Source organism: Carlito syrichta, unplaced genomic scaffold (genome assembly GCF_000164805.1).
Source record: "Carlito syrichta isolate Samal-C Ts95f unplaced genomic scaffold, Tarsius_syrichta-2.0.1 Scaffold305661, whole genome shotgun sequence".
Lineage (NCBI taxonomy): Eukaryota > Metazoa > Chordata > Mammalia > Primates > Tarsiidae > Carlito > Carlito syrichta.
This window is the reverse complement of record NW_007249757.1, coordinates 44,528-70,830: the sequence shown is the minus strand read 5'-3', so window position 1 is coordinate 70,830 and position 26,303 is coordinate 44,528. Positions and strand designations below refer to the sequence as shown.

Genomic DNA, 26,303 nt, shown 5'->3' with positions numbered 1-26,303 from the left:
TGCCAAGAGTTTTTATAAAATTAATTAATGGTGATTGGTGATGGTGCTTTTATCACACCTTAAAGAACTTTTTTTTTTTGAGTTGGAGTCTCACTCGGTTGCCCAGACTGGAGTGCAGTGGCCGCTCCTGGCCACCGCAGCCTCGACCTGCTGGTCTCCGGCGATCCTTCTGCCTCAGCTTTCCGAGTAGCCAGAATTACAGGCATGTGCTACCATGCCCGGCTGATTTTTGATTTATTGTAGAGATGAGGTCTCACTGCCCAGGCGGGTCTCGAACCCGCGGGCTCAGGCAATCCACTCACCTCAGCCTCCCAAAGGCGCGGGATTACAAGCTGAGCCACCGAGCCCAGCTAAAGAACTTTTTTAAACAAAGCCTCTCACTTCCAGTTAGAAGGTTCTTCAAATTCAGATCAAGATTTATATATTTTAAAAAACAAAACAGTAATTTTAAAAACTCTTTGTCACCTCACCCCCTCTATAATATTTACTTAAAATGTTCTTAACGTTTATCTGTATAGCTTATACCATGCTATCATATTAATTTTGCCTAAAAGTTTTTCAGTTGTTTAATGTAAATTGTTTGTCCTTAATTAGGTTGTAGACTCCTTGGAGACAGTGGCTAGTATGTTAAATATTATTTACATATTTATTTATTTATTTATTTATTTTTGAGTTGGAGTCTTTGTCACCAAGGTGGAGTGCAGTGGCATACTCATGGCCACCACAGCCTCGACCTGCTGGGTTCAGGTGATCCTTCCGCCTCAGCCCTCCAAGTAGCTGGAGCTACAGGCATGCACTACCACACCCAGCTTATTTTTTGTTGTATTGTAGAGACAAGGTCTGACCAATTTTCCCAGGCTGGTCTTGAACACCTGAGCTCAGGCAACTCTCTTGCCACTGCACCTGGCCTACATTTATTTTAATACTTAATAAACTATTATGTGTACAGTAGGTGCTTAATAAGTACTTAGTAGTTGGCCTTGCAGCTCACAAAGATTCTGTAGGCTATTCTAGTCTTCTGAGGGTAAATTTAGACTTTCCCTTAGCACAAACTGTGTAATCATAAAGATCATTAGTCATGGTCATGTGATATATAAATATATAGATATGATATGTAGCTATTTATATAAATTTATAGCTATGAAAATAAACAGCTGTATACCGTGTGTGTGTGTGTGTGTGTTGTACTCATCTGCTTTGACCCTGTATCCTTTTTTTCTTCATAGTTGTTTGGGGGTTTTTTTGTGGGGGGGTTTAGTCAAATATTATTAGTTTATTTATCTAAAAAAATTGTCCAAGAGCATATCCCTTCTTCTCTCTTTACAGTCTAATGACTGACCTTTTGTTATTAAACAAAGTCATTTACGGCCTGAGCTTGCAGACACTTGTTCTTACACAAAGATGTACAAGTAGAGCAATCAAAGGTAAGATTGGCCAGGCCTGGTGGTTCACGCCTGTCATCCCAGCACTTTGGGAAGCAGAGGTGAGAGGATGGCCTGAGCCCAGGAGTTCGAGACTAGCCTAGATGACATGGGGAGACCTTGTCTACAATAAATCCAAAAAATTAGCTAGGCATGGTGGTGCACTCCTGTAGTTCCAGCAACTTGGAAGGCTGAGGCAGAAGGATCACCTGAGCCAGCTGTGGGGTTGAGGCAGTGGTGGTCATAATCATGCCACTGCACTCCAGACTGAACGACAGAGTGAGACTCTGACTCAATTAAAAAAAGTTAGAACTTACTTGCATAAAGTTGTCTCAGGCTCTTAGACCTAGCCTCCAAAGTGTAGTTTTTGAAAGAGTGACAAATACTAGAGTTAAAACTTCCTACTATCCCATTGGGATTCTCACATACTTTTAACTTAATCAGTTTTATTGTTGTAGTACTATTTCATGCCATCAATAAAATTCACAGTCATTGACTTGGGAAAATATACCTAATACTGCCTCATTTTCTTCAAAGTTCATTTTATCAACAGATTGAGTAAATACTTGCCACTGAGTGCTGTAGCTAAGTCCTGTGCCATTATAATCCAGTTCCCTGTATATCAGGCCAGAGTGCCCCCATACTGTCAAGTACCATGTGCTGAGATCGCTATGGCCTAGAGGGTCCTTGAGAGTGAGGCCAATCATCATTAAAGAAGCATTTTTTAAAGCACCTATCTGTACATGGTTCTATCCTAGGCACTGTACAAAATGAGTTAAACAGACATGGTCCCTGTCCCCTGGGAGTGTTCAGTCTAAGATGATGCTGACATGGACAGACCTACAGGATATTGAGACAACTGAACATACATTGAACAAGAACATAAAGTACTAACATTATGCACAAGCAAAGGGGTAAGTGCGTTTTGTGCGGTAGTATGTGAAGGAATCCTCACGGGACATGGACAGGGTGGGGTAGAGAAATTAGCCTCTCTCAAGTTAGATTAGTTTTAGCTGGGAGGCTGGGTTTGTATACCAACTTAATCAAAGTAGAGGCAGAACACTCCAGACATAGAGTACCACTAAAAGACTTGGAGCAAGGAGACAAGTTTTAGAGCTATATTGGATTCTTGGTGGCCTCAAAAATCTATACTTCTGGATGCCTCTAAAAATGGAGTTGATGTTTTTGCTTTAGAAAGTTGGCATTTAAGTTGGGTCTAGGTCAAAACCAGTTCAATGCAAAGCAAAAAGCAAACAAAAATCCCTGGGAACTGGAGTGGCTTCTGTGAGCCATCTGTTTTGCTTGTCAAATATTTTTTATAAACCTTTGGCCATTGAGGCTGGGTGCAGCGGCTCATGCCTATAATTCCAGCACTTTGGGAGGCCAAGGCGGGAGGGTCACTTGAGCCCAGGAGTTTGAGAGCAGCCGGAGCGACGTAGCAAGGCCTTGTCTCTACAGGAAATGAAAGAAATTAGCCAGGTATGGTGGTGCACACCTATAGTCCCAGCTACTCAGGAGCCCAAGGTGGAAGGATCGCCTAAGGAGGAGTCAAGGCTGCCGTGAGCTGTGATGGTGCCATTGCAGTCCAGCCTGAGTGACAGAGGGAGACTCCATCTCAAAAAAAGAAAAAAAATTAGCTGGGTATGGTGACACGTACCTGTACTCCTAGCTACTAAGGAGACTGAGGCAGAAGGATCAATCCCTTGAGCCTAGGAGTTCAAGGCTGTAGTAAGCTATGATCAGGCCACTGTATTCCAGCTAGAGCAACAGAGTAAGACCTTGTCTCAAACAACAACAAACATTGGACACTTAACAAAAACTCTGGAGTTCATGGGAACTGTTATCTTCTTAGGAACTTACTTATACAGAGTTGTCTTATGAAGCACTTTATAAATGCTCATGAAATCATGTTTTGTGTCGGAAACTTTAGTATTCCAACAAAGTATAGAAATTTTGTTTCTCGCCAGGCACAGTGGTTCGTGCCTATAATCCCAGCACTTTGGGAGCCTGACCCAGGGGTTCAAGACCAGCCTGGGAAACTTGGCAAGACTTCATCTCTACAATAAATCACAAAACTAGCCAGGTGTGGTGGCATGCCTGTAGTTCCAGCTACTTGGAAGGCTAAGACAGAAGGATCACCTAAGCCCAGCAGGTCGAGGCTCTAGTGGCCATGAGCATGCCACTGCATTCCAATCTGGGCAACAGAGTGAGACTGCCAACACAAAAAAAGAAAGAAATTATGTTTCTCAAGAATTGGTTGTAGGCGTTTTTGAGGTTACTGTTCTATCCCAGAGAAAGGTCCTAGGAGTTCTGGGTGTTATAAGCAATGCCAGCAAATGTTGAACGCTACCTGCCCTTCAGTCATTGATATCTTAACTTGCAAGGTGTGCCTTTAACTATCATACATACATAGACTTTAATTTCAATCACAGCAGTAGCAAAAGCTAACTTTTGCAGCATCTGCCAGACAAAACTGATTACTTCTTTTTCAATAGACATGAACTTATGAGTTTCCCCAATAGCTCCCAGCTTACTTTTTGATGTCATTCGAATCTAAAATGTAAAAACTTGAATTCTGCAATTATGAATTGTACTGTGGTACAAAAAAACCCAAGCAAACCTGACTTTACCCAAAACTCCTAGACTCGGCTATAGTTGTTCTCTTTACAAAAGCCTCTTTTTATACAAAAGAAGTCCTAATAGATTTCCTGTTAATTGCAAGCTTCCCTAGTACCCTTTAAATTAATAGATTTTCAAAACTTTTATTTATACAAAGCTGCTTCAGTTGCCATCCATTGTGTAAATACAGTACTGCTGAAAACACAAGTGGTGAGGCCCACTGAGGCGTTACAAATTCAATAATGCCTTTTTTAAATATTGAAACTTTTTTATGCCTTTGTGTATTTAAGTTGTGATTTATTCATACTTCTTCCTCTCCATTAGGATTGAGGTTTTCAAAGGCTAAGCTCTTGCCTTTCCCCACTTCCCATGATTCTTTGTGCTGTAATCTGACAGTAAGAATCTAGCAACTGTTACTGTTTACCTAAAATTATGACCCCAAGTCATGAGAGAGTAGCACATAAACTTCCTAGTAGAAAGAGTATGATTTAGAGACTGTCATCCAGAGATGTTAGTGATTGTTCCTACTCACCAAATAGCTTGCCTAGATAATCTTCAGCTCTCAGAAATACCTCCCCTGTGGAGTTTATTATTCTAATGGTATACTTAACACTGGGCATTTATCCTTCCTTTTAAATATTAAGCTAATCTTGAACCAGTTCATCTGGAAGAGACTTAAGAGATTTAGACAAAGTAAACTGAAGACAAAAGCCAAGACAGAATTTTCGGAAAAACTGGAATTGGGTGCCTGTGTCTTCATTTTATCTGGCATATGTTTTGCATGAAACAAAGGGATGAGTAGAAAATTTCCAAACGAGGAAGTATGAAGGTTTTTGTGTTTTTTTTCATTGCACAAAAGAATTCACAACTGATGATTCAGGAAGAAATTTGAGATTATGTTAGAACTTTCTGAGATCTTCCAAGTAAAAACAGTTTGGACATCTCTAGATTGTCAGTGTTCATGACAGATAAAATAAGTAGTGATGGGTCACTTGTTAGGACTTATGTTTTCATTGAAATATTTGATTTTTTTGGTTTTTTTATTTTGATTTTGATTTTATTTTATTTTTTTGAGTTGGAGTCTCACTCTGTCACCCAGACTGGAGTGCAGTGGCCTCTCCTGACCACTGCAGCCTCGACCTGCTGGGCTCTGGAGAGCCTTCCGCCTCAGCCTTCCAAGTAGCTGGAACTACAGGCACGCACTACCACGCCCAGCTAATTTTTGATTTATTGTAGAAATGAGGTCTCACCAAGTTTCCCAGGCAAGTCTTGAACCTGTGGGCTCAGGCAATCCACTCACCTCGGCCTCCCAAAGCTCTGAGATTACAGGCTGAGCCACCGAGCCCGGCTTGATTTTTTTTTTTAAAGGAATTACATTGCTTCGCTCTATCAGTAGATAGCTCCAGGTGTTAGAGAATTCAATTCAAAGTGCTTGAGCATGGTAGAACTTGGGATACATCAATAATCAAAACAAAAAGATCATTTTCCCTTTAGAGCTTGTGTTCTAATGCAGGTGTCAGCAAACATTTTCTGTAAAGAACCAGATAGGGCCAGGTACGGTGGCTCAGCCTGTAATCCCAGCACTTTGGGAGACTGAGGCGAGAGGACTGCCTTAGCCCGAGGGTTCAAGACCAGCCTGGGCAACTTGGTGAGACCTCGTCTCTACAATAAATCATAAAAGTTAGCCAGGTATGATGGCATGCCCCTGTAGTTCCAGCTACTTGGAAGGCTGAGGCCGAAGGATTACCTGAGCCCAGCAGGTTGAGGCTGTGGTGGCCGTGAGTATGCCACTGCACTCCAGCCTGGGCGTCAGAGTGAGACTCTGACTCAAAAAACAAGAAGAGCCAGATAGTAGGTATTTTAGACTTTGCATGTGGCCACGTTCCAATAAAACCTTATTTTCAAAAGCAGACAGTTGACTGAGTTTGGCCTACAAGCCATAGTTTTCCAGCACCTGTTCTATATGTGGCAGCAGAATTAATAAGTAAACTAGAGTATGTTAGGTGAACATGCTTTGCAAAATGGAAATAGAGCAAAGTAATCAAATGGGGGGTTTGATGAGGAAGGGGTTGGGAGGGTTGGGCACTACTGAGGTCACAAAGCGGAGGAAGGGGCATGGTGGTCATACATGTAGTCTCAATATTTGGGAGACTGAGGCAGGAAGAGTGCTTGAGCACAGGAGTTCAAGGCCAGCTTAGGCAACATGAGACCCGTCTCTAAGGGTGGGGGGCGGAGCGGGGAGACAAAGAAGAGGAAGAACCATCAGGGGAGACTGAAAAATAAGTACTGAGAAAACCAAGGGATGTTCTGGAAATGCATCAAAGAACCATATATTGGGAAGAAAATGGTGGGGAGGGGCAGCCATCTGTGTCAGCTGCTGCTGATAGGCCAATTAAGAGGAAGATTGAGAGACCGGGCTCAGGTTGCTCAGCCTGTAATCCCAGCACTTTGGGAGGCTGAGGCGAGCGGATTGCCTGAGCCCACGGGTTCGAGACCCGCCTGGGCAACTTGGCAAGACCTCATCTCTACAATAAATCAAAAACTAGCCGTGTGTGGTAGTGCACACCTGTGGTTCCAGCTACCTCGAAGGCTGAGGCAGAAGGATCGCCGGAGCCCAGCAGGTCGAGACTGTGGTGGCCAGGAGCGACCACTGCACTCCAGTCTGGGTGACAGAGTGAGACTCCAACTCAAAAAAAAGAAAAAAAAGAAAACTTAAATTAAAAAGTAAAAAAAAAAAAAGAGGAAGACTGAGGACTGAGTTTAGAAAATTGAGTTTAGCTGTGTGGATGTTGATAGTGATCTTGATAAGCAGTTTTGATGGAGTGGGTTCAAGAGAGAACTAAAGGAGAGAGAGAGAATTTTTCTGAGGAATTTTGTTGCAAATAGAGCAAAGAAATGATGTAGTGGGGCAAAAAGGATCAAGCAAAGAGCTTTTTGTTTGGGGTATTTTGGTTGTTTGTTTTTGTTTTTTCCACCTAGGCTTTTTATTTGTACATATTTGTATATATATTTTACATCCCTAGAAAAAGAATCCCAGGATTTTCCCTCCTGTGTGTTTCCTTCTTGCTTCTTCGAGGTCCATGATGCCAGCTGAGGTTGTCAGTACAATGAAACCAAACTGGCGGGATGGAAGCGGATTTTTCTGCCACTTTTCTAGATCTTTGAGCTACATCAAATCTGGTGCTCATCACTCCACACTTGTTTAACTTGCCTGTGAGGTTCACAACAATTTTTCCAACTCTATGATCATCAGTGATTTCAAATGCTTCATCATCACAGTTTGAAACTGGACAATGGCTTTGGAGCATGGTCTGATAAGAACCTGGCATTTGCCTCTCTTTTTGGCATTGTTGATGCTCTTGAGAGCATCAACCAGGACATTCATGCGCACCATGATGGCAGCACAGAAAGATGGCGGCAAAAGAGTTTTTTTGTTTTGTTTAAGATAGAAGAAATGATCCAGTAAAGAATAGGGAAAAAATTATGTAAGAGAGTGGGAGAGCTCACTGGAGCTGTAGTCTTGGGTTGTGTGGGGATAGGACCTAGTGTGAAATGAAGGGATCGACGTCAGCTAGCTGAAGTGTTGATAGATGGGCACGGCGCTGGAGGCCGTGGATGTTCTCTTATGGCTCCAGTTTTCTGGTTAAAGAATTATCAATAGAGAATATAAAAGTTGAAGTGCTGAAGTTTATATATACCCATGGTCTTTTACTTCTAGCACCAGCACCTGAGGGAGTCTTTGGTCGATCACTCAGATGACTTTTATTGTGCCTTCTGAGGTAGTTATAAACTTAACTCAGCAAATTTGTGTGTTTTGAGAATTAAACTCCATATTCTGAGAATAAATAATGATGCATGTAATGCCTGTGACACAGTGCCTGGTATCACGTAGACACTCAAAAAATGCTGTTATTAGAGGATGTACATGAAATTAGGCTTTATCTCTTTGGTCCCCAGATATACTTTATCATAGGTATAAGTGTTATGTAAATTGGAGCTTTTCAATAATAAGTAAATATGGGCCAGGTGTGGTGACTCACACCTGTAATCCCTATACTTCAGGAGGCTAAAGCAGGAAAATTACTTGAGCCCAGGAGTTCAAGATCAGCCTAGACAACATAGCAAGGCCTCATCTCTAAAAAAATAGAGATGAGTGTGGTGGCATGCACCTGTAGTCTCAGCTACTCAAGAGGCTGAAGTGGAAGGATTGCCTGAGCCCAGGAGGTCAAGGCTGTGGTAAGCCGTGATTGTGCCACTGTACTCCCTCCAGCTTGGATGACAGAGTGAGACCTCCCAACTCAAAAAAATAAATAAGTAAATATGCTATACTTAAATCACAGGTCCTTGGACATCCTTTCCTAATACTCTCTCTACTTCACAATGTAGTATCTCTTTATACAATGACTAGAGATATTACTGGCTCCAGTGATCAGCAGGGAGACTTGATCAGGGGCTCCATCGATGGATACTTTGTTCTTATATGCTTAATTATTTTTATCAGATTGCTGTGTTAATTTCTTTGTAAATGAAAAATAAACTTTTTGTGTATTGCACCTGCCTTTAGATTATAACCCCTCAGAAGGTAGGTAATGACTCTTACATGTATATTTCTAAGAAAATATAAGTAATAGTTTGTATGTAAAGGGTACATCCTAAATCAGGAAATTTCATATTCCTTTGGTTAAACTTAGATATTCTTGGATGTTCTTTGGCCTTGCTTTAAATCAGGCTTCTAGAAAATTCTGGAGCTAAATTGGGCTTAGTGGCAGTTAGTAGAATACCTCCAAATGTAATTATTCCAAAAACTTCCAAAAGGGAATAGTAGCCAAATTTAACATTAAGCACATAAGAATAGAAGTATAATTGGTACAGACAGCTGTTGGAATGCCTTAGAAACTGGCCTCATAATCATAAAAAGAAATTTGTTGGAGAATAATATTCAACTAAATATGGCATATTGGAAATCAAAGTAGATAAATTGACTTTGTATAACTATAAAAAAATGACTTTGGTTATCTTTAAATACTGTACCAATGTACACAAAAAGTGAAGTTGGGGAAGTGAGATTCTCACCAAATGCTAGAGAATCTTACTATCTCCAGGAACTATTTGGAAAGAGCAAACTGAAATGGCCAAGTCACTGTGTAGTCATCAGTGTAATGCAGAGATGGAAGTGAGAGGATGATTTCCTTTATAAGAAGCAGCTGTATAGCCCAGCGTGGTAGCATGCGCCTGTAGTTCCAGCTACTTGGAAGGCTGAAGCGGAAGGATCGCCGGAGCCCAGCAGGTTGAGGCTGCGGTGGCCGGGAGCGGCCACTGCACTCCAGTCTGGACGACAGAGTGAGACTCCAACTCAAAAAGAAAAAAGAAGCAGCTATATTTGAGACTCTAATTTTAGGTTCAGTAATAAAGATAAGAATTTAAAGAGGCTGTTTCCTAGAATTTAGGAAGTAATATCTAGCTATTCATGCAGATGACTGAGAAATTCTAAAATATTCTAATCTGAGCTCCCATCACATTTATAACAATTATTTCTGAGGCATTAGAACATCCAACTCAGGCCGGGTACAGTGGCTCACTCCTATAATCCCAGCACTTTGGGAGGCTTAGATAAGAGTATTACCTGAACCCACAGGTTCAAGACCAGCCCAGCCAATTTGGTGAGACCTCATCTCTACAATAAATAAAAAGATTAGCCAGGCATGATGGCACGTGCCTGCAGTTCCAGCTACTTGGAAGGCTGAGGCAGAAGGATCACCTGAGCCCAGCAGGTCAAGGCTCTGGTGGCCGTGAGCATGCCACTGCCCTCCAGCCTGGGTGACAGAGTGAGACTCCAATTCAAAAAAATAATAATAATAATCCAACTCCATAAAAATATTTTAGATCTATAGAAATTTAGAAATAACAAGTCATTTAAAAAACAAGTCCTGTTTAAAATCCGCCTGTGTTGAACCTTTACTTGTTTTCTTTGTGTTGTAGGTCCAGTTGTTTACGTCTTGGATCTTGCAGACAGACTGATCTCAAAAGCCTGTCCATTTGCTGCAGCGGGAATAATGGTTGGCTCTATCTATTGGACAGCTGTGACTTACGGAGCAGTGACAGTGATGCAGGTTCACTATTTTATTTATCCAGTGATATTGTTTTCGGGTGACTATCAAGTTTTTGTTAGGAGTTTTAAAATATGTCATTTTGAATAAGAAATAACTTATTCTCATGGCTTAAAAAAAGAACCTATCACCGGGCTCGGTGACTCAGCCTGTAATCCCGTGCCTTGGGAGGCTGAGGTGAGTGGATTGCCTGAGCCTTGCGGGTTCGAGACCCGCCTGGGCAACTTGGTGAGACCTCATCTCTACAATAAATAAAAAAATTAGCTGGGTGTGGTAGCATGCGCCTATAGTTCCAGCTACTTGGAAGGCTGAGGCAGAAGGATCGCTGGAGCCCAGCAGGTCGAGGCTGCGGTGGCCAGGAGTGGCCACTGCACTCCAGTCTGGGCGACAGAGTGAGACTCCAACTTAAAAAAAAAAAAAAAAAAGAACCTATCAGCTGGTCATGGTAGCTCACACTTGTAATTCCAGCACTTTGGGAGCCGAGGCAGGAGGATTACTCGAGCTTAGCAGTTCAGGACAGCCTGGGCAACATAGCGAGACTGCATTTCTATTTTAAAAATATAGATGAAAATATAAAAATATATTAAAAATATATTAAAAGCCATCAGCTGAAGTCTTCCTACTCTTGTCTTTCATTTGCCCAACTTCCCCTCACCTCTCAGGTAGCCACTATTAGTTTTGTCTAGTATGTTCTTCCAGACTTACTTTATGTATATGAAAGAAAAAATAAATATGTTCTCCCCCTCCTTTTTTTTCCTTCTCCCAAAAGAAGCATATTATAGTGGCATGTCTCTTTTTTCATAGTGAATCTTTAAGACTGTCTCATATAAGTATGCAAAAATCTGTATAGCACTCTAACTAGATATTTATAGCTATTACAAACCAGTCTCTTGTTGGTGGACAATGAGTTACTTCTAATCCTTTGCTATTAAAAGCCATGCTACAATCAATAATTGTTGACGAAGATTAGAGACTTAAATTTTAAGATCAGTCCCAAGCCCTTGATGCTTCTGTTTGTTTACTTTCTTAAAGATTTCAAGCTGTCATCTCTGTTCTTTTTGTGTTCAGATCCGTCTTTCACCCTTCTCTTTTCTTGAATCCAATCCTGCAATTGCAGCTTGACCCATCTCCTTGAATGACCTCTGTGTTTTCACTCTCAATGTTATTTAAATCAAACTCATCATTTTTTGAGTTGGAGTCTCACTCTGTTGCCCAGGCTGGAGGCCCGTGGCACACTCACAAGCTACCACAGCCTCACAAGTTACCGCAGCCTCGGCCTGCTGGGCTCAGGTTATCCTTCCACCTCAGTCTTCCAAGTAGCTGGGACTACAGGCGTGCACTACCATGCCTGGCTAATTTTTTGATTTATTGTAGAGATGAGGTCTCGTCAAGTTGCCCAGGCTGATTTTGAACCCATGGGCTCAGGCAATTCTCTCACCTCGGCCTCCTAAAGTGCTGAGATTATAGGCGTGAGCCACCATGCCTGGCCTCAACTTGTCATTTTTGCCATTTGAAACTAAATTTATTCTTCATCATAATTTCTCTATATTCTTATTCATTATTTTTCCATGGCTTAGTTTATATCCTACATTTTTAAAATTAATGTAGCTCTTTCTGTCTTTCTATTTTGTAGCCCTATATTCAGTCCACTGACCAAATCCAAGCAATTTTTCCATTTTGCTGCATCTTGCATCTCTTCCTTCCTTTTTATAAAATCTTTACCACCTGACTTCTCATCACTTCTTCATCATACCTAAAGAAGCCTCTTGACTGGCTTCCCTGACTTTATTTTATTCTATCAATCCATCTTTCCAAATGAATCTCCCTAAAATAATACTTTCAACATCTTCCTCTGCAGCTTGTCGTCTCCAGTACCAGCTGCACATGGTGGCTCACACCTGTAATCTTAGCACTTTGGGAGACTGAAACAAGAGGACCACTTGAGGCCAGGAATTTGAAACCAGCCTTGGCAACAGAGCAAGACCCTCATCTCTAAAAAAGAATTTATTTTAAAATTAGCTGGGTGTGGTGGCACACACCTATAGTCCCAGCTACTCAGGAGGCCTGAGACAGGAGGATTGCTTGAGCCCAGGAGTTCACTACACTCCAGCCTGGGCAACAAAGCAAGACTCTGTCTCTTTAAAAAAAAAAAAAAAAGCAACTCCAGTACCTTAAGTAATGGTTTTTCAAGAGTGGCATCTAGATTGGCTAAATGTTTCCTAAGTAACTCATTAGTAGCTAACATGCTTAGGTTTGTGGATGATAAATTTTTCTTTTCTATTCTTTTTCTTTTTCTTTTTTTTTTTGGAGTAGGAGTCTCACTCCAGGTTGGAGTATAGTGGCACCTCCATAGCCACTGCAACCTCGACCTGCTGATCCTTCCACCTCAGCCTTCCAAGTAGCTGGGACTACAGGTGTGTACCACCAAGCCTAGCTAATTTTTCTTGATTTATTGTAGAGACATATCGCCAAGTTACCTAGGCTGGTCTTGAACCCCTGGGCTCAGGCAGTCCTCTTGCCTCCACCTCCCAAAGTGCTGGGATTACAGGCGTGAGCCATGCACCCAGCTAAAATTTGCTTTTCTTTAATTTAAATTAGGGTGTGCATGGAAAAAAGAGGGATGAACAGAGTTATAACTTATACCTAATATTTAAGAAATTGCATATAATCTGTCTATGTCAGGGTCAATAATTGAGTACCTTTATGGTTTGTTCCATAGTCACGGTGAGACAAAGTATTGTGAGATTTCTTCAAAAAACTGGATATGGTTAATGGAATGAATCACAAGTAGCAAAACATTATTTGTGACTTGCTCTGCAGGGACCTCTACAAACGTACTTAACTCTTCATTCTGTTTTAAGGCCTGTTGGATTATCTCCTTCAACTCATCCTTGTGTTGTTCAGTTTTTTACTCTGTCCTTTGGCTTATATCATCTTCCTTACCTTATGCCTTTCATACCTTGTATCTTCCAGTCTTCTCTTACTTATTCAGATCTAAAACCCTTCTTCCTGTATAAAACTTACCAGGCAATTACTGCCTACTGTAATTTCTTCTTCCTTTGTATTATCGCATGTTTTATTCCCCAAATGGCAGCTAATCTTGTGCTGACCAAGTGACATTTCTTATGTAGATTGCCCATTTAATTTTTCCTATTTAGGCCTTTTCTTGTTAGAAAGTAATTTCCTTGAAAGTAGGATCTGTTTTGTACTTCTGTATTCTCTGTTCTAGCATCTACACAGAAACTAACACATAAAAGGAATTCATGAATCTTGACTTTTGTGTATGTGTGTGACTAGTTCTAATAATAAGTATCAGTATTTCATCAGATCAGGGAGGTTCAGGACGATTTGCTGGGACTGACAAAGACATAGAAACTTAGAGCAAGCCGGGCTCGGTGGCTCAGCTTGTAATCCCGTGCCTTTGGGAGGCTGAGGTGAGTGGATTGCCTGAGCCTGCGGGTTCGAGACCCACCTGGGCAGGAGAGACTTCATCTCTACAATAAATCAAAAAAATTAGCCGGGCATGGTAGCGTGCGCCTGTAGTTCCAGCTACTTGGAAGGCTGAGGCGGAAGGATCGCCGGAGCCCAGCAGGTTGAGGCTGCGGTGGCCGGGAGTGGCCACTGCACTCCAGTCTGGGCAACAGTGAGACTCCAACTCAAAAAAAAAAGAAGAAATTTAGAGCAGATTATTATACATTGCTTAATGTACAAATACATTATGTAGATGTATGCATTTTGCAAATGAGAAAACCAAGGTCCTGGAGATTGAATGGTTTTCCTTAAAACTTTATTGACCATAAGAAGTGAGTTGGCTCTTTTTCAGAAAAGTTTTTAGGCTGGCACAGCATTTAAAAAAAAAGACCAGGCTTGGTAGCTCACACCTATAATCCCAGCACTTTGGGAGGCTGAAGAGGGAGGATCCTTTAAGACTAGGAGTTCAAGACCACTTCGTCTCTACAAAAAAAATCAAAAAATTGGCCAGGCTTGGTGACACACACCTATAGTTATGACTTCTCGAGAGGCTGAAGTAGAAGAATGGCCTGAACCCAGGAGGTCGAGGCTGTGGTAAGCTGTGATTATGCTACTGCACTCCAGCCTGGGTAACAGACTGAGATTTTTTTTTTTAATTCTCTTAATAATGGGGCACTTTGATTGTTTCAAAACCTATGCCAGCTCTGACATGTCTCCCTTTCTTTTTGCTCTTCTTTCTCTAATAAACTTTGTTTTAAAACTTAAGAAATAAGATAAAATAATAGGGCACTTTAACAACAGGAGCCAATTAAGGAATATAGGTTGTATCCTCTATAAAAGGGCTACCAGCTGTGTTTTGGCATTTTGAGCCACACTGGTATAATTTGTTCAAAAAGTTCACACTGAGCCTGGGGTCTTGCAAAACACAATAAACTGAAAACCCTCTTCTCCCCAGTATCAAGGGACAGTCCAAGACAAGGCATACATAAATGAGGCAACCAGAGAACAGTTACAAGTTTATCTAAGTAAATGTGAAGAGAGTGCAGACGACTACATAAAGAGTATTTCAATTAGTAAAACTGAAAGTGAAAGATCATTTGAAATTATGAGAAAAGTAAGTCTTGAGCTGACAGCCCTGAAGGAAATAATTTGGATTGGTAGATGGAAGAATGACATAGGCAACAAAGCAAAACTGGTAGTACATATGTATTATGTATCACCATTTAGACAGTACCTCCACATATACTGTCTCCCTTGAAGAGATTTTTTTTTTTGGTAGCCCAGAAATGAGAGACTAGCTGTGGTCCGTGGATCAGTACTGTTGTGTGATTTAAGAGTATTGGGAAGACTGTTGACCTACCTGAGTATGTGCTAGGGTATGTGCCCCCATTTCACCGTCAGTGGTACTAACGGTTTGCCGTGCAACACTTGACTGTTTTCCTTTTGTCCTCTGACAACTCTGGAGTTCAAGTAAATCAGGTTAAGAAATGAGATGACTGGCCGGGCGCAGTGGCTCAAGCCTATAATCCCAGCACTTGGGGTGGCCAAGGTGAGAGGATTGCCTGAGCCCACAGGTTTGAGACCAGCCTGGGCAACACGGTGAGACCTTGTCTCTACAATAAATCAAAAAATTAGCTGGGCATGGTGGCACTCACCTGTAGTTCCAGCTACTTGAAGACTGAGGTGGAAGGATCACCTGAGCCCAGCAGGTCGAGGCTGTGGTGGCCGTGAGCGTGCCACTGCACCCCAGCCTGGGCAGCAGAGTGAGACTCCAACTCCAAAAAAAAAAGTAAGAAAGAAATGAGATGACCATTCATTTCCCATTTATTTCCTTTTCTTCTCATGGACCAGTCTTATGTTTGATACTTGTTAGTTGTAGAGAACTTAAATAACCTTCCTCTTGCATTTTTGTTGAAAAGTCAATGTAATAGTTAACCATTTTTTCCCAGTATTAGCTGAACACCTTTTAAGCACTGATGCATTTAACCCTTACAACAGTTTTGTGATGTAGATACTTTTTTTTTTTTTTTTTTGAGTCAGAGTCTTACTCTATTGTCCAGGCTGGAGTACAGTGGAACGCTCATGGCCACGGCAACCTCAACGTGCTGGGCTCAGGCCATCCTTCCGCCTCAGCCTTCCAAGTAGCTGAAACTACGGGCATGCGCTACGGCCAACTTATTTTTTTATTTATTGTAGAGACGAAGTCACCAAGTTGCCCAGGCTGATCTCGAACCCTTAAACTCAGGCAATCCTCTCGCGACATAGCTTTTATTAATTATTCCTAGTTTATTGATTTAGATATGTCCAGTGCCACACAGCCAGGAAGAAGCATTAGTACTCCTGTCCTGAATCTAGGGCTCCTTGAGTGAAGCCTGGTCCCAGAGACAGCTAGAACATTCAGAGACAGCTAGAACAGTGAAACCTTAATATCTAGCCTAGTTCCCACTTTGACCTCAGTGTGAAGATACCCCGCATAAGCCTTGTTCACTCTTAATTATAGTACTAATTTACCCTTAACTCAAAGAAAACCTGTAAGTCTATCACTCTTTCATTCTCCTTTAAAAGTAGGATTTTCGCCAGGCTCGGTGGCTCAGCCTGTAATCCCGTGCCTTTGGGAGGCTGAGGTGAGTGGATTGCCTGAGCTCGTGGGTTCGTGACCCGCCTGGGCAATTTGGCGAGACCTCATCTCTATAATAAATCAAAAAATCAGCCAGGCATGGTAGCGCATGCCTGTAATTCTGGCTACTTGGAAGGCTGAGGTGGAAGGATCACTGAAGCCCAGCAGGTCGAGGCTGCGGTGGCCGGGAGCGGCCACTGCACTCCAGTCTGGGCGACAGAGTGAGACTCCAACCCAAAAAAAAAAAGTAGGATTTTAATAGACAATACTTTAAAAGCTCAGGCCTTGATTAAAACTCTTGGCCTTTTAGCAGCAGTGAACTATCTGGATATGAAGATCTAGCTTTTAGCTCTTCAGCAGAAAAAAACTAAAAACTTTTTTTTTTCTAAACCTACAATTCTATAGGCCTTTATTTTAATACATGAATAATAAATTTTTAGAGAAGGCATTCTGTAGCTCCTGGATCTCACTCCAAAATTCAAGTCTTAATATTCTGTTTTTAAATCTTGGGACATAAGTCTGAATGCACATGAGCATACAGAGGGTTTGCTGACTTTGTCTTGGTCAAAGGTAAATCAGACCCATTGTTTATCAGCTTTCGTTGATTACCCTAAGCCTTACCGTGTTAGCAAGTGGTATTCTACGTATGTTAAACTACTTTATTTCTTCACAGTATTTACATTTGCACACTTGTTTGATTTGATTTTCTCTCACCTCCAAAAGGCATCTGTTTAGCTCACCATTTTATCCCCAGCACCGAGACCTCTGTCTAGCACAAAACTAGTTCTCAGTTGAGTGAATGATGTGTGTGCATGAGTGATAAGCCTCAGCTCACTTCTAACTTGCTTTAGCTCTTGTAACATCTCTCTCCACAGTTGGGCTTTGCTCACACTTGGCCCTGTTTCCTTTGTATCCTCATTCTTATACACCTGGTTACAAGGTTATTTTATATGTATATATACATACACACATATATATGTACACACACACCTATGTATATTTATACATATACATATATTTTTAACTGCTACCCATAAAGAACAAACTTCCCCCTTGCTGTAGTCTATACCTGAATGTTCACTGTGCTTTGTATTTCTAAACCCCCCAAGAAAGATCACCTAAGCCAACAAAGGTTCTTTTTTTAATACCCAGATTTATTTGCTAACACTTTGATAATACTTAAATCACATTTAGTTATAACTTAAAGTGATCATTAGATTAAAATTATAAATGATGTAGAAGTGGAATTTTCTAGAAAAGCATTATAGGTAAAACAATGTCCAGACCAGTCTACTTTTGCCGCCATAATAATATTGGAGTTTGTGAAATATTATGAGCCAGACCACTTCTAATTAAGAGCAACTCAGAACGATCACCGTCCACATGCAAGATGTGAAGCCGTTAAGTTCTGCCTGGAGACACTGCAGACTATCAGATTCAGGACCAACATTTTTATCATTAGGAAGAGGCTGGCCTCCTGCCCTTTAGTGTTGCATTTTAGTTAGATAAATTAGTCAAGCATGCGCTATATCCTTGGCTGAAATTTGGTCTTCTCCAACACTTCTATATAATATTTTTACCTGGATCAAGTCTTTTGCCTAGAACTTCAATGTTCCCGGACCATTTTCATCTTGCCCTTTTTTCCCAACTGAGTGTCGACAACCTAAAAAAAATCTCTGCTCTAATGGCTGACACAAAGGGTATCTCATTTTGGAAAGATCCCCTCTGCTTTTTTATGAGTTTGATTTCCTTGAGCATGTATCGTTCCTGGAAAGGCTGAGTCTCTCTCTCCTTTCTTCCCCTCCATTTCCACTGCCCTTCCTCCTTTCCACTCATCCCAGTCAAGAGATAGACAAGAGCTGGGCTCCGTGGCTCAGCCTGGAATCCCGCGCTTGGGAGGCTGAGGCGAGTGGACTGCCTGAGCCCGCGGCTTCGAGACCCGGTTGGGCAACTTGACGAGACCTCGTCTCTACAATAAAAATCAAAAATTAGCCGGACATGTCAGCGCGCGCCTGTAGTTCCAGCTACTTGGAAGGCTGAGGCGGAAGGATCGCCTGAGCCCAGCAGGTCATGGCTGTGGTGGCGTGAGCGACAGGAGTGAGACTCCAACTCAAAAAAAAAAAAAGATATAGACAAGATCCTTTTCAATCCTGTCTTCCTGGCTTATTCCTAAAGTGTGATCAGAAAAACTATATAGAGTACTATATGTTAGGTATCCTCCCACCAAGCTGTCACCACACTGTGCACCTTGGTGGACTAGACCCAAGATTGAAATGGCCTTCTGTCCTTCTCATAACTACCAAGAATAATCCCCTAGAGTAACATACTTCATATATGAGCAATTGACACTTTTGGCCAAAGGGAGGTCACTTGAGACCTTTGAATGAGGATTTTCAGGAAAACTCCCAAGTCAGAAATAAGAAGCTCACCAAAAGAATGGAGATACCAGCCGGCCTCGGTGGCTCAGCTGTAATCCCGCGCCTTTGGGAGGCTGAAGTGAGTGGATTACCTGAGCCCACGGGTTCGAGACCCGCCTGAGCAGGCGAGACCTCATCTCTACAATAAATAAATAAAAAAATTAGCTGGGCGTGGTAGCGTGCACTTGTAGTTCCAGCTACTTGGAAGGCTGAGGCGGAAGGATCGCCGGAGCCCAGCAGGTCGAAGCTGCGGTGGCCGGGAGCAGCCACTGCACTCCAGTCTGGGTGACAGTGAGACTCCAACTCAAAAAAAAAAAAAAAAAAAAGAATGGAGATACCAAAAGAAATGTAAGGCCAAAGTTGGTCAGAAAATCCAAAGAATTTGCAGGGGGGAAGGGGAAGTGCAAAGAGTCACAAATGCCAAATTTGTTCTTGCCAGCTGGGATGCAAACCAATTGAGAAATAGCCCCAAGACCCAGAGGTGGGTAGGAAAGGATTGTATTTAATTTATTACCCCATAGATAGGGTACCCTAGGTTCCTGGATTGAAAAAAAATGCATGGGACCTGTAGCCAAAACTACAACGAACCTTGGAAGTGCACTTCAGGAGCAGACACTTAGCCAGCCAGGGACATCACACCCTATTGCACTCTCCATTGAGTGAAGAGAAAGAGCCAAAGAGAGGTGAGCTTTCAGGTCATGTCTTGTAAGCCAGGACTGCTCGTTGGCCAGCTGTGCTTAATCTCCTAGATTAAGGACAATCAGGAAAGCATATTCCGCTGAAGACAAATAGGACCTAGAATTATACCCCAATCCCATAGGCCAGTCTAACCAAATCAAGTAATGGAAGCGACAACCAGAAGTCCCCTCCCCGCCACTGAAATGTAGTCAATGTGGGTCAGCCATTTTTATTGTTTTTCTCTTATTTCTTTGTTGTCTTTTTAGGTCGGCCATTTTTAAAGCTTTTTTATTTTGATGTAATATGAAATATCTTAGGAACTTTGTTTTTTCTATGAATGAGAGTCATTTCTTATCAATAAATCAGGACTGAGACCTTTCCAGCTTATTTTTCAAACTCTATATTTCTGTATTCTTTTGAAATTAAGCCTTTCCTATAAAATGAATTGAGCTCAAACATGCAGCACTTTATTAGACTAGGAAATGATTTTAGCAAATGCTATCTGTTTCATAGGTTGTAGGCCATAAAGAAGGTCTGGATGTTATGGAGAGAGCAGATCCATTATTTCTTTTAATTGGACTTCCTACTATTCCTGTCATGCTGATATTAGGCAAGATGATTCGCTGGGAAGACTATGTGCTTCGACTATGGCGCAAATACTCGAATAAACTACAAATTTTGAATAGTATATTTCCAGGTAAGGCCCTGAATTGTGGTTGTAAAATATGCCAAATTGATCTTGTGGAAGGACCACAACGTGCTTTTTCAGAAATGTTTCAAGATATTCTAGCTCTTCTGACTTATTAACACTAAGTCCCTGCATTTTTTCTCTAGGGATCGGTTGTCCTGTTCCTCGAATTCCAGCTGAGGCTAATCCTTTAGCAGATCATGTCTCTGCTACCCGAATTTTGTGCGGGGCACTTGTCTTTCCTACTATTGCAACAATAGTTGGTAAATTGATCTTCAGTAGTGTTAACTCTAATTTACAAAGGACAATCTTGGTAAGATGGCTTTAATACTGCTTTTTTCAGTTGGCGTATAAGAGAATGAACTGTATTTGTTTTAAATACGGCTGGGGTATAAATACCTAGTCTGTGACTCCTGTGCCTGAGCACTTATTTCATCTCCTCTGTCATTCAGAAACCTGGGTGGAAATAAAAGGAGTTCTGGCAGCAGTTCTGGCTGCTCAGAGCTATGCTATGGGTGAATTCCCTTCTGGAATATGCATGAATTGTCACACCCATCCCTCTTACCAGTGGGATTACAGTGAAGAGCTTCTTCTCTAGGGTCAGACTGCCTGGTTCAAATCCAATCACAGAAATTGCCTTGCTGTGAAACCTCAATCAAATCTCTGGACTTCTCTGTGCCTGCAGCATGGGGATGGTAATGGTAGCTACCTCGGGATTATTGTGAGGATTAAATAGGTACCTGCATGTAGTAAGCACTCGTGTTGAAAACTATTATCATTATTATTATTCCCACTTCTCCCCCGCCCCAGTATCAGTCTGCATGTAGTGTCCTAGCATTCTCCCTTGTGTATTCAAGTGGGTGTGGAGCTAAGCGGAAGGGATATTAGCCAGATAGGATGATGGAGGTGGCATCTCTGTCCTCTGCTACCCACAGTGTCTGTCTCTCTCCCTATCTCACCCCCAGTAGAAAAGGAGAACTGGTTCACTTGCAGTCATCTGAATTAGTTAGCATCTATGTCTTTTGTGATCTAAGTAAAATGTTTTGTGTCATTATGTTTCTCTAAAGTTGCATTATATAAAACTAATTTTCCTTTTTATTTTAGGGTGGAATTGCTTTTGTTGCCATAAAAGGAGCATTTAAGGTTTACTTCAAACAGCAGCAATATTTACGTCAGGCACATCGCAAAATCTTAAATTATCCAGAACAAGAAGAAGCCTAAAACTGTGACTTCTGGTTGTTCTACAGTCCTCTCATCCTTATGAATCTGTTGTATTGTTTTGATTCCATCATGAATGCACTTGTGGAGACTTGTGACAAGCTGCTGCTCCTATACTTTTAAAGAAATAATAAGGCACTTAGGGCAGGGGAAATTGTCTTGGTAATCACGGAACCTAAGGATGTGATTTGTTTCATTGTTTGGTATGTATTTCTTTTGTGGCAGTCATCTGAACCATTATCTTAGCATGGGATTTGTTGATATTTTCTTCAGACAGAAATGTAAAGATCAAGCTGTGCAATTATTAAAAAATGCACATACCATTTTCTTCAAATGCCTCTTTTGTACATGTTCATGTTTAGTGTTTTCTTAGTCAGCAATTCAATGAAGGTACTATGAGGATTTTTCTCACTGGCATAATTTGATTACATACTAAATGGAAGCATATGTTAATATGAGGAAATAATAAATTAAATGAGTTATAAACCAATAACAAACCAAAAATGTATGTAAACATCTGAATGATCCTCTGAACAAATGAGATTTTGTTGTGTTTTTCTTAACCCATGTGATGTCCTCCAAAATGTGTAGGGTAAAAATTTATAGGGCTTCCAGATCACTTTTTCAATATTAAATTTTATGTATATAATGTTGACATCTCATAGTTCATAATGTAATTTTGACTTATGCAGTCTTGATTTGTGTGTGTGTGTGTGTGTGTGTATGTGTCTGTCTGTCCATCTCAGTGTCTCATCAGGTCCTACCATCTCTAGAGTAAGTGTTTTAAATCCATATTTCTAGATTTTTTTTTTTTAATAATCAGCGCCCATATTTGTAGCAGTTGATGACCATTCTAGTCAAGGCACAGCAAAGTGTTGACAGACAGAGGATGCCTCTGAACCATGCAGCCCAGGCAGTCAGGTCTCTGATCCATCTGAAGGGATTGAAAAGACGAAGGAAGACTGAGATGCCATAATGCATTGCTGAGGTGAATTGTTTGATCGGATGATGTGTGGAACTCTCCGGAGAAGTCAGGTTTTGGACTAAAGGCATAGTAGGCAGGATCAACCATATGTGAACTCACAACTGAATCATGGTGAATGTCTGAGAGTTCAAAGGGAGAATAAACTGGTGCTTGACCGTGCGATGGTGTTACATAGGGTGCAGGCCAGACTCTGTCGTGCCTCAGATGAGACTTCCATTACTTATTTGGTGTGATATATATCTGCCTGGACCCACCTTAGGAGACCCAATATGAAGAATTGTGTTCCAAGGGTTTAGATACGACTGTGCTTCCACGGCGGTTGACAGACAAATAGGCCTACTCAGTTGTCATGTTCATGGTTTGATGCTCCTTGATTACATAAGGCCACATGGTGGCTATTGTGCCCATAATGATCCCAGTGATTGTGTTACCGTGGAGCCACCATTGTGGAGTGTGTGACCCATAACAAGCTGAGAGGCTAATGCACGTAACTCAAATCTTGGTCAAATGATAGGATGTGTATCTACTGAAAAAAATTTCACATTAAGTCTGTGGTATATCTTTGTTCAACTGATTGTCTTCACCTAAGAGGTGGGGCCGCAGCACCCAGATAGTTCACCATCTACTATTGTCCCATTCCCTAGTGAGACTTCCTTGTGTAGATCATGAAACATCAGTCTTGTATCATTGATTATGGTAGTAAAGGGTGAATATAGGTATGATTATTGAATATCGTTATCTTACTATGCATAGGTGTAAATGGCAAGGTTTGATTGGCATACAATGTTGAACAATCTTCAGAGGAACTGTAGATGTGACCTGATGAAAGAGCTACTACTGTGACATCCCTCCATCTTGACATTATACTTACACCACCAGAAATCACACTTGGAGGGATCCTCAGGAATGTTGCTTACAAACCTGCATCCTTCTCAGTGGAGAGACCTCTTTGTATACTCACTGGATGAATGTACTCTCCCCAAAAAAGAAGTCTCACATCCATCAATATAGCAGTACTCCAGGCAGGCTTCTAATTTTATCAAAGAGTAGTAAGCTAAGGTTATGTTGCATCTACTCAACTCAAGGGTTCTTCACAAGGTACAGTCCTATTCAGGCTCCTGTGTCGTGACTAGTAAGGCACTTGAAAGCGCTTGTAGTAATATTGCACTCGCCCGTCATCCCACCTATCTTCTGACTGTCATGATTGTGAGGAGCAGCAGTGGCCTGGACTGCAGGTGGTGGTGCTGTTCCCTCAGGGATCAGATCAAGCCTTCCATGTTGTGTGCCTTGAATAGATCCAGAATGTGTCAAAGAGATAGCAGTTTTAATTTTTGTTAGCCCTCCCTCTGTTTCTTTGATCTTTATGCCTAGAGTGTGAGCAGGGTCATTCACACACACCTGTATAATGCCTAACCTGCTTGATAGGTAGTCTTTAAGCTCTTGGGTATCATCTGAAACATCACCTTCCTTGCTATTATGTTCCTCACTCAGTGGATGTGGTCTTGGCCTCTTCTTGATGTTCGATACTAGGCCGTTCAAGGATTTTGGAGTCTCTCCCTCCACACAGCTCTTCAGGGTCTTGGCTGGCATCTCCAGCAGCAGAGCTGGGCCCCCTGGGTACCACTGGTCTCTCAGTTGCACATTTGGGGTCTGTTGGTTGACCTTTGACACAAGACCTGAGCTCCTGAGGAGTTCTGCGAGGCTATGACATCTTTGTCATGCTCCATGTGCCGAGTGGAAGATGTTCCTATTTCTAGAAATTAGACCTGCCAGTTAATAGTGGTTTGAACAGAGAACAATTTGCAAAAGAAAAAAAAAAATCGATAAAGTTAGTTCACTCTCCTCTTTCACTGATTCAGTTATTCAGACATCTGCCGATCACCTCTCCTCACCCAGGCACTATGCAGAGTGCCATGGGATATAGTGAGCCAGACAGACTTGGTCCCAGCTCTTACAGAGTTTGCAGTCTAGTTTCAGCAGAAAACCAGCAGTAAATAAATCAAGGTGAGGCCTTGAGCTCTCTGTTTTTATATCAGTCCATGAGGAGAAAATTATGAAAACAAGATGTCTTGAGTAAATATTAAATACTGGGATCATTGTTTTTTGGCTTATCAGTTTATTATAGAAAACTCATCGTAATGTTTTTAGGTTTTTAATTGTCGTATTGATGAATCTAGCACCTTAATAATCACTGTTTAACTAGTTTTGTGTTCATTTTTCTAAAGCAATTATTTATTTTAAGCCATTTTCAACAGAGTGGCCATTTTAATGTTGCTCAGCAATCTAAATGGTCTTGCAGTTCTTTTCATTAATTGAATTTAAATATTAAAAAGATATTTCCAAAACCCTGTTTATTTTCTTGTTCACAGTATCTAATGCATGACAATAGTAAATGTTTCCCCTTATTGATAAGTGGCCACTTTAGGAGTGTAGCAAATATAGATTGAGCTATGTTAGATTGCAATAATGTATGTTAACTTTAGTAATTAACGACTGGTACCCTTCCATAGTATGCATGTCTTAATTTTGAGTTATAACATCACATTTATGTGAATGGCTGTTGAACATGTAAAGTTCCTTTTTTGAGGAGGAAGAGAAGGTCTGACTGACAGTGAGCCTTATTAAGAACACTGCTACAGTTCTGAAGGGGAAATAGCAAACTATGATTATATATAAAGATAACTTAGATTATATAGTTATAGCTATAAAATGTATTGACTTTTCTTAAATTTTCAGTGTGAAGAGATATATTCAGTAGACATTTCCCGCATCATTTTGTTAATATCGAACAGCTTGTAGGCAGCCTTTGCTAAAGTTAATGCAAGCACACAGTTCCCTGTTTGCTACTTCAATGCCCGAGACGTGGAGTGGCTGCTTGAGTTGATGGGCGTCAAGGATCCAGGGACCGTGGAACAACTGTAACCCTTTGGGGGCAGGAGGGAGGGGCTTCTAGGGCTGTGAGGAGGGAACTGCAAGTGCCTGGGACCAGAGTGGCCTCTAGCCCTGGAATTGAACACTTGTAAATCTGAAGAGCCTTGGCTCAAGAAATACCATGTGCCAGGCTTTCCAGGAAGGTGGCCTGCCCGACCGTGACGCAACAGAAGAGCATGGGCAGGCTTACAGGTGGATGGACCTGAGTTCAAGTCGTCACTCAGCTTTTCATAATTGTGTAGAGTGACCTTCACCAAGCAATTTAACTTCCTCTCAGCCACAGTTTTCTTCATCTCTGAAATGTGGCCTGGAAGACTATTTCTGGGATTAAATGAGGATTTAAAGGAACAGAAGTGCTTTAGGCTCAGGATGGACCCTACAGAGCAGTGGTGGTTTCTTAATTGCTAAATAGTCTGTTTACACTCTAGGAAAAGTGAATGAAGAGGTAAAAGGAAGGACATTAGGGGACAAATTAAAGAGATGATGTTGACTGTTGGGATGGGTGGATATATTTTGTGTTTTCCGATTTTATTTTCTTATTACTTTACTGTGTTATTTCTAGAATCTTTAATGTTTTAAACCTCTTTTATAAAATTCAATGATAACCAATAGAATTCCATTCTTTGCAGAAGTTAACTTATCTCCATGAAAAGTGGCTGAAAATATTGTTTATCATTACATAATTATCAAATGACTGTGAAGAATATAAAATTTGAACTTAGTGACTTAACTGGTCACTGCCTTGCTAACTCTGCTGTAATTTTTTTAAACGTCTTGTTTTTAATATAGCAGACTATCTCAATACCGGCTGGATTAGGTTGAATAAAGAATTTTTATGTTCACTAGGTGTACTTTGTCTGTTGAACAAAATCCCAAAACATAATTCATTAATTCTGGACCTACATAATTCTTTTTAAATCAGTTATCAAGATACCAGTCAGATTTTTTCTTTAGATAAAAGTAATCTGAATTTTTTAAAAGACTATATAGAGGAATTTGTCTTAATTTTGTAAGCAGGCTAGTCTAAATTCCAAGTATGTTCTTATGATTAAAATCTATCCTCCCTCACCCACCCTCATAGCCTCTTGAACCGAGTATGATTAGACAAGATCAGTGGGTGATCTCATGCTATGGTGTCTTGAAAGTATGTT

The 26,303-nt window shown here is 41.2% G+C and overlaps 1 protein-coding gene across 1 annotated transcript; it reads left to right on the top strand.

Moving 5' to 3' along the window:
* The first annotated feature begins 2,317 nt into the window (after positions 1–2,317).
* On the top strand, positions 2,318–25,994 carry MARCH5 (membrane associated ring-CH-type finger 5). The gene is made up of 5 exons (XM_021714541.1): positions 2,318–2,335; positions 10,020–10,150; positions 19,844–20,027; positions 20,165–20,331; positions 21,123–25,994. The coding sequence occupies exons 1-5, from the start codon at positions 2,320–2,322 to the stop codon at positions 21,237–21,239; spliced, it is 615 nt and encodes a 204-aa protein (XP_021570216.1). The 5' UTR covers positions 2,318–2,319; the 3' UTR covers positions 21,240–25,994.
* The last annotated feature ends 309 nt before the right edge of the window (positions 25,995–26,303 follow it).